The 15,825-nt window shown below is 54.0% G+C and overlaps 2 protein-coding genes across 2 annotated transcripts in view; one reads left to right on the plus strand and one right to left on the minus strand.

Moving 5' to 3' along the window:
• The window catches only part of SLC2A6 (solute carrier family 2 member 6), a 6,476-nt gene extending 2,801 nt beyond the window's left edge, over nt 1–3,675 (plus strand). Inside the window, 7 exon segments of the mRNA XM_057371545.1 lie at nt 355–519; nt 1,009–1,220; nt 1,339–1,491; nt 1,736–1,844; nt 2,019–2,192; nt 2,915–3,060; nt 3,138–3,675. Of these exon segments, the coding sequence (XP_057227528.1) occupies nt 355–519; nt 1,009–1,220; nt 1,339–1,491; nt 1,736–1,844; nt 2,019–2,192; nt 2,915–3,060; nt 3,138–3,293 (1,115 nt within the window). The 3' untranslated portion in view covers nt 3,294–3,675.
• Nucleotides 3,676–5,776: 2,101 nt separating this feature from the next.
• Nucleotides 5,777–14,978, minus strand: CACFD1 (calcium channel flower domain containing 1). The gene is made up of 5 exons (XM_057371546.1): nt 14,536–14,978; nt 9,592–9,664; nt 8,578–8,703; nt 8,366–8,473; nt 5,777–7,974 (listed from the first exon to the last, which is right to left on the minus strand). The coding sequence occupies exons 1-5, from the start codon at nt 14,678–14,680 to the stop codon at nt 7,881–7,883; spliced, it is 546 nt and encodes a 181-aa protein (XP_057227529.1). The 5' UTR covers nt 14,681–14,978; the 3' UTR covers nt 5,777–7,880.
• Between the last annotated feature and the right edge of the window lie 847 nt (nt 14,979–15,825).

The following is a 15,825-nucleotide window of genomic DNA, read 5'->3' on the forward strand; positions in this document are numbered from 1 at the left end:
GGGATGGGGATGGGGATGGGGATGGGGAGGATGCGCCCGTCCAGCTCAGCTGATGGTGTCGGACTTCCTCAGCTGCAGGAAGGACCAGGCAGATCCTCAGCCCCTGCTCCTCCCAGCAGTGTTTCCTCCCAAACACCACCCTCGTGTTTCACACAGAGGGGTTGAGCAATGCCAGGGCGCCTCTTTCCAGTAACGGAGGCGCTGGAGCACTTCTCCCAGCCTGGGGGTGGGGAGGGAAGCGGTGGGGCCGTGCTCTGTCCAGATGTGGCTGGACCCATCAGAACTCCACCCCAAGAGATTCCCCAGCAATTTGGGTTTCTCCTGGTCAGGGGGGGACGATTTGGAGGTGACAGAGGGCAGGGGTGGCAGGTGACAAGGGGATGTTGCAGCTCTGTTGAGTGTGCCTTGTCCCTGTCCAGGTTTACATCTCGGAGATCTCCCACCCGGGGGTCCGGGGGATGCTGGGGGCCTGTCCCCAGATCATGGCCGTGCTGGGCTCCCTCGTCCTCTAYGCGCTGGGCAAGTATCACCCTGGGATCCCCGTGCCCAGGGTGCGGCTGGGGGGAAGGGGAGCTCAGAATAAACGACCCTGTCCTCAAGCTGATGGCTTGTTCCCCTCAAAACCACCAGCACAGGTCTGGACAGGGTCATTCACGCACCTTGCACCAGTGTTTGGGCACTGAGAGGGGAATCCACAGCCCACATGGACCCGTGGCCATCACTGTGTGTGCACAGCCAGGTCCTGAGGAGGCTTTGTCAGGGCTGAAGGGCAGCACATGGTGACATTCCCGTGCATTCCCACCCAGCAGGATGCTCTCAGATTTGCTGCAATTTCCCCCCATCCTACTGCTGAAAATTAACAGCAGAAAATACATTCCAAACCTTTATATTTATTATGACTCCTGTTCCTTCTGGGTTGACTAAATTAAATCACGGGGGTGCCCAGGTGGAGGCAAGGCCAGGACACCATTCCTGAGTGTTTTTCCCCCAATTTTGCTGCTGTGGCAGGGCTGGTCCTGGACTGGCGCTGGCTGGCCGTGGCCGGGGAGGTGCCGGTGCTGGCCATGCTGCTCCTGCTCTGCTTCATGCCCAACTCGCCGCGGTTCCTGCTCTCCCGGGGCAAGGAGGAGGAGGCTCTGGGCTCCCTGTGCTGGCTGCGGGGCCAGGACACCGATTACACCCGGGAATACGAGCAGATCAAGGACAGCGTGAGGAAGCAGGTGAGGAATCTCAGCACGGGGAGATGCGACATGAAAAGCGTAAAATCCATCCTCTGGCTGCCAGACGGGCCCCACAGGTTTATCATTTCATATTTCTGCCTTTTTTTTCCCCCTCCAGAGCCGCCGGGTTTCCTGCGCTGAGCTCAAGGACCCTTTCCTTTACAAGCCCATCCTGATCGCGGGGGCAATGAGGTTCCTGCAGCAGCTCTCGGGGGTCACCTGCATCCTCGTCTACCTGCAGTCCATATTCAAGAAAACGGCCGTCATCCTGGTGAGCCCTGTGCTCCAGACCCTGCCAGGGCTGCAGGGAGGGCTGCCCTACGCTCCCGGTTCCCTGCAGACACAAATCCCTTTGTTAAATGCTGTGTTAAATGCTTTGTTAAATGCTCTGAGCTTCAGGCTCATCCTCTCCAGCCCCTTACTGGGAGAACAGCGCTGGCCAAGGCATCAGCCAGAGAGGAACCTGCTCCTTCCCCCAGCTCAGCTTCCCCACGTTTTGGGGTTTTTTTTTGCAGAAACCAGAGTACGACGCGGCTCTGGTTGGTCTGGTACGTCTGTCGTCGGTGGCCATCGCTGCCGTGTCGATGGATAAAGCAGGCAGGAARATTCTCCTTTTTGTATCAGGTACGGCTCTCCCTTCACTTCCCTATTTCTCTTCCCAAGGGAAGCTCTCACTGAAGGATTTTCACAAGTGAAACGTGCAGGAGTGCAAAATTCAGCCCTACAGGGCTCAGGGAGGGAGGTGGGGAGGTTTTTTTCCCTTGGCACGGAGGAGATCCCTCACCCCTCTCTCCACAGCCGGTGTCATGCTGGTCTCCAACCTGACCATGGGGCTCTACATCCACCTGGTGCCAGCTCCTCACAACGGCACCGTGGCCAACRCCACCCTGGTGAGCCCTGCCAGCCTCCCTGCTGAGCCAACAAACTACATCACCCTCATCCCACTCCTGGCCACCATGTTCTTCATCATGGGTAGGTGCAGAGAGCCCAGCATGGGGCACCAGCCTGGGGAGGGTGTGGAGCAAGGAGATTGGGWTTGGGGGTGGATGGAAGGCAGATGTCTCTGGAAGAGCAAGACAGATGGGATCTGAAGTCACTTTGGTGACATGAAGTGATGGGATAACAGCAGCTGGGGGTGTAGGGCAGGACTGCACAGGGCCCTTCTGCACTGCTCAGTGCCCTCCTCAGCCTCAGCAAATTAGAGTGTTTGCAAACAAGAATTTGACGTGGGTGACGTGGAGCAGCAGCCACCCACCCCAGACCACAGCAGGATGGAGCCAGTGAATGTTCAGCAGCTCTGTGGTTCCTCAGAGCTCCCTGCAGGGCTCAGCCCCTCAGGGCTTTGTTGGTTTTTTTTTTCCCCTTTGGCCTCCTGTCCCTAAAGCTACAGCAGAACTATTCACAGAGCAAAGCTGTTTGCAAACAAGAACTCTCGTGGGAATACTTGGTGTAAGATGCTTCCACTGTATGCTGCCTTTCGCTATCCAAAGCGTGCAGAAGCGTTTCCTCGCACTGAAAGCAACAATTATGGAAAGAGCCTTTCCCCTTGTTCCCCACGCGTGAGCGCTTGCAGGCAAGCGAGATAGAGCAAATTAGAGTGTTTGCAAACAAAAATTCTCGTGGGAATACTTGGTGTAAGGTGCTTCCACTGTATGCTGCTTTTCGTTATGCTTTTTCGTTCTGTCCCCCCGCAGGGTACGCCRTGGGCTGGGGCCCCATCACTTGGCTGCTCATGTCCGAGATCCTCCCCCTGCAGGCTCGTGGCGTGGCCTCGGGGCTCTGTGTGGTGGTCAGCTGGCTCACAGCCTTCACCCTGACGCAGTTCTTCCTCCCAGTCGTGGTGGGTACAGCCCAGGGTASATCCCCTCCCCATCCCCCTCAGCACCAGCTCACATCTCCTTYCCACCCCATTTCCAGAACACCTTCGGCCTCGAGGTGCCCTTCCTGTTCTTCGCCGTCATCAGCGCCGGGAACATCCTCTTCACGGGCTGCTGTGTCCCTGAAACCAAAGGCAGGTCCCTGGAGCAGATCGAGGCCTTTTTCAGGACTGGCCGGAGGTCCTTCATGAGGTAGGGGCTGTCCCCAAGAGGCTCGAGGGCAGAGCAAACAGAGCTGCTGGAAGAAGAGGCCACAGAGGAAGGGCAGCGATGATGGGCTCGCTCCGGMTATAGAAGTTTCCAGAGGAACTTTCCCTTCTTTTCTTGTCACCCAACACTGCCTGCTGCTCTCTGCACAAGCTGGCAGCCCACGGGGTGGGAGCAGGAAAACAAAGCCAGGCTGGACAGAAAGGTGCCCTGGAAAAACAAAGGTGTGGCTGAGGAGAGGAAACCGTGGATGTCCTTCACAGAGCAGCCCGAGGGCTTGGCTGGGGCAGAGTTTATAGCCAGAGCCATTCTGGAAAAYGTTCATCATGTAGCTGGAATAATAAATGAGTTTAGCCTCCAACTGCAAGGTATTGCCTTGATTTGCAGAGCAGGGCTGTGATAAAAGAGACCACAGCAGCCTGCAGCTCCCCAGAGGGGTCTCAGCCACCCCAAAACCATGAAAGAGGCAGAGCCAGACCTTTTGTATAAAAAGCTGCCACGTTTTATTGCTCTAAAAACACACATTACACTAGAAGCCTGAAGAACAAGACCAAATACAGTTCACAGAGGACAAAAGGACGGGACCAGACAAACATTCAGCTGTAGTGCAAGTGATTCAGTGAGGACTGACAACACTTTGTGCTGGGATGGGTCCTGCCCACAGCAGGGCTTGACCCACCCACAAAAAGGGAGGTGGAAGTGCCTCCACCTCCATCACCTTGAGATTTCAACTGCATAGTTCGTAGCAAATCAGTCTTASCCTTCATTGTGTGCCCTGCAGAATTAGGAATTTTTTAAAATCGCTTTTTTTTTTAGAGCTAACCCGAGGTAAAACACGGCTGCAGGAGGTGGTTATGGCTGTGAGGAACAAATGGCCTGGCTGAGTCCAACCTGACCCCTCCCCAAAGGGCAGAAYCACAGATGAAGTGCCCAGGCATTTATCCGAGCTCCTGAAATGCACCTGGAAATGCTGCTTCCCCCCATTTCTGCCATCACAAGGAAGCAGGGGGATAAAAAAGCATTTTGGACCAGGCAGGAGGGTAAAACAGCGTGTTGGATCCAGCCCTTCACACATGCCAAGCTGCCATTTCGATCTCCTGCAGCAGGAGATGAGAAATCACCGAAGAGAAGGTGTGCTTTATCACAGCTTTAATCTAAAACAGCCCAGGACAGAGGAGAAGTGATGGGCCAAAATAAAAAAAAAACCACAGAAAACATTCAGTATTAGACCTACCCCTTGCTGCTGAGACCCTTTTCCAGAAAGATGTTCAGCCCTGGCTGGAACACAACTGTTTCTAAGCATGGCCTGACTAGGAGAGGTCTCCAGAGCCTCTGGTTTCCACTGACCTCCCGAAAATCWGGATTTCTGGCAGCCCTGTGCTCGAGCATTCTCTTTCTCACATGGCTACGGACCAGGTCTCGATATCTTCACTTCAGCAAAACCCTTCCCTGAAGACAGGGGAGAAAAAAAAATTTTCCTGAGGAAAAAATTGACAAAGATGAATTGAGCTTCCCAAAGCTCAGCCTAAGGAGGAAATGCCCCACTAAGAAATGAGGCTGGACCTGCAGATCCTGCAAGAACCTCACTGGAGAGGCTTTTTCTGAGCCACCTCCTTTCCTCAGCACAGAAAGTCCCAGGGCTTTTGCTCATCTCTCAAAAGGTCTGGAGTCTGAGAAATCACAGTGGCTCTTTCCAGAGGTAGAACGGTGTTTTTATTCACTGCACACACAGAGGGGGTTACAAAAGCAGCGAGCTCTGCCCTGCTCCTCACGCCCCAGGGACACAGAGCTGGCACACGTGGGTGGCAGGGGTGTGGCAGGGTGGCACAGGGCATGAATGCTGCCCTGGTGACAWTTGTGACAGGCCACTGCTGTGCTGAGGCTCTGCCACCCTCGGTGCCAACTCACTGCACTCAAAGCATTGCCCGCCCTGGGCTCTCTCACTGCTCCTCTCTCATCACCTCCTTTCCAAGCAGAACCTCTCCCTGTGGATCAGAACCTGTGGATGCCCTCAGCAGGGGCTGGGCTGAGCCTGTGCAACCYCCAGGGCAGGGTTTGAACTTTATTTGTCCTTGCACAGCTCCAGGCAGCCCGAGGGTGCCTCTAAACACAACTAAAACCCACCATGCACTGCCATTTAACTACTGCTACTCTAAAATCCTTCCTGTCCCTGCCAGACAGGCCTAGGGGAGGTGACACCATCCACTGACTGTCCCTACAGCTGTCACAGCCACATGTGCTGTCACCAAGCCTGCCTGCAGTGTTTGGCTTGGCTCCAGCTGTATCAGACAGCCCAAATTCTCGAGGGTTGCCACTCCAGACAGGCACCTGAGCACGGAACTGGGACACCTCCATGCTGGCAGAACAGACACTTCAAGCATTGTGGCCAAAGGCTCCAGCTCAGCCCTTCCAGAGGGTTCCTGCAGCCCCTTCTCAGCTCTGCCACCCACTCCCAGTGCCAGAATAATGCAGATTGTCACCGTGTCACAGCCCCAGGGTCAGCCTCTGCTGGCACACGACACAGGGTGACAGCCCTGCTGCCACCTGAGGGATTTCTGCCCCGGTGCTGAGGCAGCAGAGTGTCCCTGGCCATGGCAAGGAGCCTGAGGGTGACCTGGAGCAGCAGCCACCCACCCCAGACCACGGCAGGATGGAGCCAGCGAGGGTTCAGCAGCTCTGTGCTTCCTCAGAGCTCCCTGCAGGGCTCAGCCCCTCAGGGCTTTGCTGGTTTTTTATTTTCCTTTGGCCTCCTGTCCCTAAAGCTACAGCAGAACTATTCACGGAGCAAAGCTGTCACTACAGAGACACCAACATGCATCAGCTGCAACATTGCCCTAAAAACATCACAGAACCCCCCAAAACCCCTGGAATCAGAGCACTGTCCCTGCCTGAGGCAGGACCCTGCCCCTGCACCACCCAGAGGTTTTCCTCACTGGAATATCCCAATTTCCCCCTGCAACATCCTTCTCTGTGCTGTGCTCCGACGGGTCATGCATTGCATTCAGCACCAGAGAGCTGGGAGCTCTAAAACAGCACAGCTTTTATGGAAAAAAGCTGCTTTTAGGGAAAAAACACAGGCTGGTGGTGCCTGTTCTGCATCCCAGCCAAGGGGGTCGGAGCAATCCCAGAGCAGAGGGGACTGAGCACAAAAATRGTGCCATTAAAACCCAAATTCCCTCCCTTCTCTCACCCAGAAAAGGGGGAAAACGCCACTTTGTCAAGCTGGTGGCCAGAACAAGACAAAGGGTCAAAGGACAGCACACTTTTTGAAGAGTCTGAGAAGCACTCTGAAGGCTGAAATGGGATTTTGCAGCAGCCAGGGCTGTCCCTGGGTTCAGAGAKCTCCTGAAATGAGGCAGCCCCATGAAGGACAACGAATAGAGCACTCCTTTCTCCTATATCCAGAGAAAATTAGTCCCATTAAATAACCAGAAATAAATTATTCCCCTTTTWCCTAATCAGAACAAAAAGCAACCATATAAAAATCAAATAAATTAAAACCCCCAGGAGAAACCTTGATGAGAAGAGGGGGATCTGGACTCAGTGAGCAGTTTTGTACTTCATGGTACAAAGCAAACAGAAAATACAATGTGAAAACCACAGAGAGAGCCTGGAATAATAAAGCAAAACATCCCAGCTGTCCACACCAAAATGGTGCAGCCTCTTYTCTGCTTGCACAGGAAGGATGTGCCACCTTCCCATGCAAAACTAGCTCAGGATTGATGCAAAAAACCACAATCCCAAGCAAAGAGCAGGTCCCTTCACAGAGGGATTCAAGGAGGTAACAGAGCAGAGTCCCAGGCTCATGAAAGAGAAATGCTCTTGCACATCAGCGACCCTCACACCAGCAAAAAATCCCTCTTGGCTCAACAGACARCACCCTTTTCAGCTGAGGTACAGCAAACCTTGCTCCCCTTCTGCCCCAGTAAAAGAGTGAAGCTTAAGGAAAGTGCCCCTATTAAGACAAAGTAATTAATTTTCATAATTCAAGTAAATGGCAATAATGCCTGCAGCTGTATCCAGAGGAAGCAGGGGCTGTGCTGTGTCAGTCCCAGGATGTGCCCAGCAGCTCTGGCAGCTCCCTGCACAGATGGATTTCATCTTTATGGGTTTTTTTTTTTCTGGAAATCCTTTCCTGTGCAGTGATGCCCCCAGTCCCAGAATTAAAACAGCAGGAGAAGACCGAGCTGAAGCACCAGGGGGTTTTACAAACCCAGGGTTGGGTGTTGTACCTGGGAAGGGCCACTCCCAAAGGGTGCTCCCCAAAAAAAAAGGCTGTTCAGGCTGGGAAAGCAGCACTCAGAGAGCCAGCACCTCTGCAGCAARAAGGAAAAATAGATTTAAAAAAGAGGGGCACAGTGAGATATTTGGTTGAGGGTCGAGGAGGAGAGGGGGAGCGACGTGCTGAGGTGTGGCTGCTGGTGTGAGGAGAGGACACAGCCTGCCCCAGCCCCTGAGGTGTCCAGGTGCTGCAGTGTCCAGGGAAATCGTGGAGTGGACAGAGGGAAGGGCACAGTGGGTTTCCACGCCTTCACCATCTCAGTGTCCAGCAGAGGCGACCCCAGGCTCGTGTCCTTCAGAGATCCTGTCCCTCCAGGGTCCCCGTGAGCTTCTCCTCATCCATCTGCTTCTGCTGCTGGTGGATGCGGGCGTAGGAGATGGCATCTCCCCTGTGGGCAGAAGGGACAGCGCCGTGGGGAGGTGACAGCCATGGCCAGGGACAGCCCCAGCTGGCAGGTGGCTCTCCATCCCAAGGGATTCCAGGGGTGAAGCTGGAATTGCTCACCCCTTCCAACCCCCAAAGCCACTCACTGCCCCAAAACTGAAAGAAGTGTGGGACCCTCAGGACAGCCTGGGCTGGACTCCCAAAATCTCAGAGCTTTGTCAGACCTCAGGACATTCCCTCCCGGCGCTCTGAGCTGAGGGACATTTCCTCTGGCTGCATTTACACCCCAGCAGGGTTTGTGCAAGAGGAAAGCCGAGCCTTTGGGAGGCAGAGGGGCAGGGCTGGATCTCCATCTCCCCTCCCCTGCCCTCCAGAAGCAGCTGGAGCTCTCTTACTTCTTGCCAAGGGCTGACAGCCCGTAGAGCACCCCGGTGGCGAAGGCGATGGCGTTGCCGAAGAGCGTGGTCAGCGTCAGGCTGAGAATGACGGGGAACACGGCCATCCTGCAAGACAGGGGAAACATGAGAGCCCAGCCCCGCTCCCCACGGGGCACAGGGGTGTTCATTCCCCGGGATTTGCCCGGGATCAGCCCCCAGAGCATCCTCACCCGCAGTAGAAMGCCGCTTTCTGCCAGGAGCGCAGGCGGTCGGCGCGGGCGGACACGGCGTTGGCGAACTCGATGAACTGGCAGCAGAAAGGGGCCTCGCACAGGATCAGGATGAAGGCGTTGAGCCTCCAGAGAGAGCAGAGCAGGGTTAATCCCACCTGGACATCACCCACAGTGAGGGGCAGCCATKCCCCAGMSWCACMSASAMMMARAGCTCCAGAGAGAGCAGAGCAGGGTTAATCCCACCTGGACATCACCCACAGTGAGGGGCAGCCATGCTCCCAGCCCCACAGACACCAAAAACTTCAGAGAGAGCAGAGCAGAGTTAATCCCACCAGGAGATCACCCACAGCCATTCCCCCCAGTTCCACAGACACCAAAAACTCCAGAGAGAGCAGAGCAGAGTTAATCTCACCTGGAGATCACCCACAGCCATGCCCCCAACCCCACAGACACCAGAAACTCCAGAAAGGGCAGAGCAAAGTTAATCTCACCAGGAGATCACCCACAGCAAGGGGCAGCCACCCCCCAATCCCATAGACACCCAGAGCTCCAGAGAGAGCAGAGCAGGGTTAATCCCACCTGGACATCACCCACAGTGAGGGGCAGCCACCCCCCAATCCCACAGACACCAGAAACTCCAGAGAGAGCAGAGCAGAGTTAATCTCACCTGGAGATCACCCCAGCCCCACAGACACCCCACAGGAACCCCACAGACACCCCACAGACACCTCACTGCACTCCTCCCTTCCTGACAATTTCCAAGCCCTGCTGTCCCAGACTCATTTTGGACAAGGTTATCTCAGTATTTACCAAAAAGGCATAAAGAAATAATATAAATAGAATAAACTCAGCATCTCAGCCTGCCYGACAGAGCAAGATCTGCCAGTTCCCAGAGCCTGAGGGATGTTTCACTCCCATCCATACCCAAGCAGGGCAGCTCTGCCCCTCTCAGCAGGGTGTGGGTAACAGGGGCTCCCTCCCAGCACAGGAATGGAAAGAAACTCTGCTCACATCATCCACACGCCGGCTGCGATGTTCAGGGGGTTGATGGTGACGCAGTTCCAGAGACCAGCTAAGGCACAGGCTGCAARGAAAGAGGCTTCCAGTGACCACCACAGCCCTTGGCCAGCACTGCAGAGCAGCACAGGAGGCTGGGGTGWTGGGTCTGATGGCCCAAAAGAGCCTGGAGAGGGGAGATGTTTTCCCCCCAGCTCCTCTGGGTGGGATCCTTTTGCTCCAGGTGCTGTTCCAACAATTATTTCCCTCGTGTAGAACACCAGAGCGTTTGTTTTCACGTGGAGGAAAATGTGCACCTGGATTTTACATGGCACAGAATTCCTGCTCTGCCCCAAGRTGGACAGGCAGTGCCAGAGGCTCAAGATCCCCAAAAAYACAATTTGCAYATGGGAAACAATAAAYACAGCAGAGGAAAAMYCAAATTCTGCCACTGGCTGCTGATTCTGGGTAGAGAAGAGACAAGTTTGGGTTTGTGCTGATAGAAAAGTGAGAGAATAAAGCCTGAAATAACCCCAGAGCTCCTGGGAGAGGAACCAGGCAGCAGAGACAGAGCTGAGCTGCACCCAGCTCCCTCCTGCCTCATTAAAGTTGCAGAGTGTTCCTGGCACCTGATACGGCCCCTTCCCTGTGCCTGGGAACTCGAGCCCAGGTGGGAGGGCAGGAACACGGTAAACACCATCACACTGCAAAAYCCCAGCTAAAATTAATGCCACAGCCCTCAAAGGCTGCCTTGGGGATGATGGAGAGCAGCAGAGTCCCTCTCTGAGGAGGAGAGCAGCCCTGGATGGGGGATTTTGGGTTTCTGCTAAGGGCAGCCCTGGGAAGAGCTGCAGCCCTGACCTTCAAAAGCCTGGCACACACCTTGYGAGGGTTTCTTTTGAGCAGTCACTGCTGAATCCTCAAAGTTCCTTTAAAAATAGTTAYCCTTGTTTACCAGGCTGGGAAGGAGAATTGCAGGCAATGACAGGATGGAGCTACGGTCATCCTACAAGCAAATGACCTCCTGGTCTTAGAAAAAATCAAAAAAACTTACTTTTTAACACTTCCTAGAACTAATTCCACAGGACCCAAAATCTTTTGGAGAATCCTGCAAGAACAAGATCAGCAAGCAGAGGGGATAGGCCAGAGGATGTGTGGATATCTGTGCTCCAAGGGCAATTCTCACCCTCCCACCCCACAGGGACTGGTGTCAGTGTCCCCACTCTGCAGGGGAAACTGAGGCACTGGGGTGGCATGATCTGCTCATGGTCACACATGAAAACAGCTGTAATGAGAAAAGCAGGATCCTGGGAGGGGGAAAGCAATGGGAAGCAGGATCCTGGGAGCTAAAAGAGCAATGGGAAGCAGGATCCTGGAGGTGGAAAGGCAATGGGAAGCAGGATCCTAGAGGTGGAAAAGGAATGGGAAGCAGGATCCTGGGAGGGGAAAGCAATGGGAAGCAGGATCCTGGGAAGGGGAAAGCAATGGGAAGCAGGATCCTGGGAGCTGTGGGCACGTGGAGAGCAGGGCACAACAATTTTAATTCTCTGTGACCACCAAACCCCTGGATGCTGATGGATGATGAGCACTTCAGGCTCATGGCCGCTGCCCTCTGCCAGGAAAGGACGCTCCTGACAATAATGCTGAGTGATTTTCTGGCACTTTGGCACTTCATAGTTAGCAGAGCAGCAAAAACTCCCAACYATCCCCAAAACACAACCAGGGTTGGGGCAGAACCCTCCCTTGCTGAGCAGCCTGGCAGAGCACAGAGATCAGGGCAGYTCCCAGCAGGTCTCCACCTCACAACAAACCAAGGGAAGCAGAACGTTCTTTTCCAAGCGAGTTTTTTCCTAATCAAACCAATCAGGGGTTGTTTTGCCTAGGTTCTGGTATGTTTTGTTTTTTTTTCTCAAACACTCCAAAACAGCCCTGCAGCTCCGTGTCCCTGCAGCAGATCAGTGACCCAGGAAGCAGAGCTGAGCGAGCCCCACGTCAGCAGGAGCAGCAGGAAAGGAGTCAAAGGTTTGGGATCACGGGAGCAATGCCCCAGAGCTGCTGCCAAGAGCCCCAGGGACACAGAACTCGGTGAGCTCGGGTCTCCTGTGCAGGGCTGCTCATCCCACAGCCTGGCACATCCTCGTCCCACCAGGATGGGATCAGCTCCTGCCTCAGGAGCCAGAAGGGAATGGAGCTGCCGAGCCAGAGTTTTCTTTCTGAAAGATTCTGGTTTGGAACAGCAGCCTCACAACAGGGTTAAAATGCAGATAATGCTCAGGGGCACRTAAGCAGTGGGAGACAGACAGTTCTGCCATTTGTTTAACTGCTGTCCCACCTCGAATCCCTGAGGAAGCACAAATAACTGGGAGCTCAAATGAGGGGGGAAGGACACCCTTCCCTACAAAGGCTCTATTCATTTCCAGCAGCTGGTCACTGTCCTCCACACAAGCCTATTTTTGCTCTTAGAGCATTTTACAAAAGCCACAGACTCTCCTCGTCCCATTACAAACAGGAACAGAAGGGAGAGAAGGGACTTGGCCAAGGTCACCAAGCCAGCGTGTGCGAGAGCCAGAAACGGATCCTGAACCTTTTCTGTCTGGTTCTTGCTCCAGCCCTCGGATTTTTCTGGCTGAAGCAAGCCGTGGCTGCAGGTGTTGCATGTGGCAAACGTTGTCTGCTGCTCTCACCTCCGCTAACAAAGCTTTCTCTTCCTTTCCGAGGGAATTTTTCCTCCTGCACGAAATAATCCAGCCCTGTGGCAGCACCAAAATCATTATAAATTAGCTCTGTTCTTTCGCAGCGAGCTCTGAGAACAGCAGCAAACTCCAGCCTCGCTGGTTTATTCAYCACCTCTTCTCCAAACCATCCACCTTCAACAAGGTTATCCTGAACAAGCAACATTTTGAATAAAATTCTTGGTGCCACCAATTGTCTCTTTCCACAATCCCCCTTTTCCCTGCTCAAAAAGGGAGTTTGTGCCTCATTCTCTGATAAAGAGACAGTCAGGGCTCCAGAGCAAGCTGTCACTCCCCAAGATCTTTGGCAAACCCTGTTAAGAACCTGGCTCTTCTTCCAAAAGCTTCTCCCAGACTCACCCAAATACATAAAACTCTTGTCTTTCCTGTAAAAACAAGCCACGAGTTCGCAGAGCTGTGAACAAAAGGTTGGGAAAATAATCCAAGTGTAATTCAGCTGCTTTGAAACACGAAGACAGAGGGGAGAAAAAAAAAAAAGAAACTTGTGCTTTGAAGCCACTCACGAGCACGAGTGGCAGTGCCACCAGTGTGACCCAGTATAAAAAAAAAAGCCACGAGTTCACAGAGCCATGAAAAAATTTGGGAAAATAATCCAAGTGTAATTCAGCTGCTTTGAAACACGAAGAAAGAGGGGAGAGAAAATAAAAAGAAACTCACAGGCTGCTCCAGCACGAGTGGCAGTGCCACCAGTGTGACCCAGTGTAAAAAAAAAGCCACGAGTTCACAGAGCCATGAAAAAATTTGGGAAAATAATCCAAGCGTAATTCAGCTGCTTTGAAACACGAAGAAAGAGGGGAAAGAAAATAAAAAGAACCTCACAGGCTGCTCCAGCACGAGTGGCAGTGCCACCAGTGTGACCCAGCASCTCTCCAACGTCACCCTGAGCTCTGTGCGGGATGAAAGCACGGGAGAGGCTCCTGCTGCAGCCACAACTCGTGGGAAAGGCTCTGCTCTGCCTAAACCCCACCTGGGAGCTGCTCCACAGACAATTCCCAGCTGGTTSTGCTGGCCACCGGCCGGGCCAGGAGCGCAGGGGCCTCCGGCAGGGCACGGAGAGACCGGGAGGGGTTTGTCCTGCAAGGGCAGTCCCAGCAAATCCTGTCACACCTCCCCAATTTTAGCAGCTGGGACGTGAAATTTGTAAAACACAGCACGTGTTTTACAAAAAAAGGCTGTGAGGAGTCTGGTGATACCGCAGAGTGCAAATGTCAGCTCCAAAAACGCCCAGTCTCAAGGCAAAAGGCAGGCATGGGAAGGGACAGGGAGAGAGGGGGATCAGACAAAACGCCCCAGCTGATGGAATAAATCAGGGCTGACTGTGCTGGCTGAAAAACCCTCTTGTTTAACTTGAAGTCGTGGACCTGAAGCAGAAGAAATTCTCCATCCTGTGCTCTGCAGGAGATCAGACTAAGCGGTCATAACAGTCCCTCCTGCTTTTAAGAGCTATTAATCTCCCCACAGAATGTAGCAAAACAGCACTCCAGGACAGGCTGATTTCTGGCAAAGTTGCACAGACTCTTTCCCTGGGAAAATTTTTTTCAGCAGCAGGTAATTCCGAGCTCAGCCAACTCTCTGTGCGTCTGCAGCTCCGTTCTCTGTGTCCTACCAGCCCCCTTAAAAACATGCAGAAAACCAAAACCATTCTTCACCTTCAACACAACCTGAAGGCAGGCCTTCTGCAACCAGCAACAGGAGTAACGGGAAACACGCTCTGACAGTCAGGATGAGGGGGAAAAAAGTAAGTTGAATGAACATAAAAACACCCAAAAATGAAATAGGGTGAACCAAACCCGGTGGCTGCTCTGCCAGCACTGAGCTGACCCCGTGGCTGCTCTTCCAGCACTGAGCTGACCCCCTGAGCCTGGTGGTGATGGTAAAATCATTTTATTTGTCTACCCCCAGCCCTGCCCAGCGCTCAGCTGCTGCTCCCATCACGCCAGGGAGTGCTGGACCCAAGAAGAAACTCGGGGATTTGCAGATTGGCACCTGGGACAGGGCAGAGTGCAGGAGGTTGGGTGAGCACAGAGCACATCCCCGTGAGCAGCTGCCCCACCCCGCTGCAGGCACAGCCCCAAAACCCGCAAACCAGCGCTCAGAGCCGGCTCCAAACCATCACCCCAAAACCCCAACTGCGGCAGGAGCCCGGCAGGAGCCCCACAGAACAGGAGGGCGATCCTTTGGGATCGCGGGGGAAGGGGATACTCACACACGCCGCCGATGACCCCGGCRATCCTGCAGAGCCACCTGTACCACCAGGTCATGCCCTCGTCGGGGGCGGTGGCCGCGGGCTCGGGGGCTGTCGCTGCTGTCGCCGCTGTCGCCGCCGGGAAGGGCTCATCCTGCGCGCTCATCTCCCCCCGCTCCGGGCTCCGCTGTCMCCGCACCCCCGCCTGTCACCCCCGCCTCGGGGACAGCCCCTACAGCCCGAGCTGTCCCCGCGTCCCCATGCGGCGCTGACAATGGAGGGGCTCCGATGATGCGGAGCGGTGCCAGCGGCCCTGGAGCTGCTGCACGGCCGTCCCAGCTGCATTGTGGGTCCCCCCCGGCTGCAGGCAGGGCTGTGCCTTTGATGTCACTGCGTTCAAGGGATGTGGGCAGAGCTCTGCCGTGTGTGCTCACCGGCAYGGGCACCCCGGAAACATTCCTGAACGCTCAGTATTTCACCGAGGCAGTTTCTAGCCCGCTAAGCAGGTTACTCTGCTTCTTATTCCTGCATAATGAATAAATTCAGAGCGGGTTTTGTGACTGTTCTTGCTCTGAGATGTGTGAGAGGCTGGAATGGCAGATGTGGATGGCCCTGGGTGTTGTTACCCTGGCAAGGCAGTGTTTGCTTTCCCAGAAAGGGAAACGAGAATCCTCACACTGTTGGAAATTGAGCACTGTTACAAAATTCCCTCCAGATAAGAGGTTTGCACACCCCTCATCTTGATAGAATCAGTTTTTTTCCCTAAAAAATGGGACCACAAGTAGCACTTTGTGAGTCAGAGATACCCCAGCTGGCAACCTGCTGGTGTTCAAACAAATGGGACAAACAAATGTGTTTGTCCCAAATAAACAGCACAGGGGAACACCCCAAATTCCCCCAAATTACAAAGCCAACAGCTGCATTTTGTGCAGATGAACGTGGAGCACAACCAGAGCCCAGCTCAGCACCGTCAGTCTGGAACAACRAACAGCAGTGAGACTTGGGATCCAGAGCAGAGCGGGAAGACAGATCCCATCTGCTAAAAGGTTACAAAAAAAAAGGATTAAGGAAAGGATGTCTTTTCATTACCATCTCCTGTCAGACAGGAAATGAAGGCCCAGGGCCTGCATCACCCACGCACTGCAGTGGGATAGCTGATGTGTCCAGCTCCTCGAGGATCTCRCTTCAGGAATCGACTTTCTGGCTCTTGCGGGAACGGAACGTAAATCTGGAGGCTGGCAAGCAAAAAACTCCAGGTTTAACCAKCAAAAAAACAACCATTAATTAAGGGGAATATTTGTGGTTGTGAAA

The sequence above is a fragment of the Malurus melanocephalus genome, unplaced genomic scaffold, assembly GCF_030028575.1.
Source record: "Malurus melanocephalus ecotype Western Australia unplaced genomic scaffold, MMel_1.1 scaffold_149, whole genome shotgun sequence".
Taxonomy (NCBI): Eukaryota; Metazoa; Chordata; class Aves; order Passeriformes; family Maluridae; genus Malurus; species Malurus melanocephalus.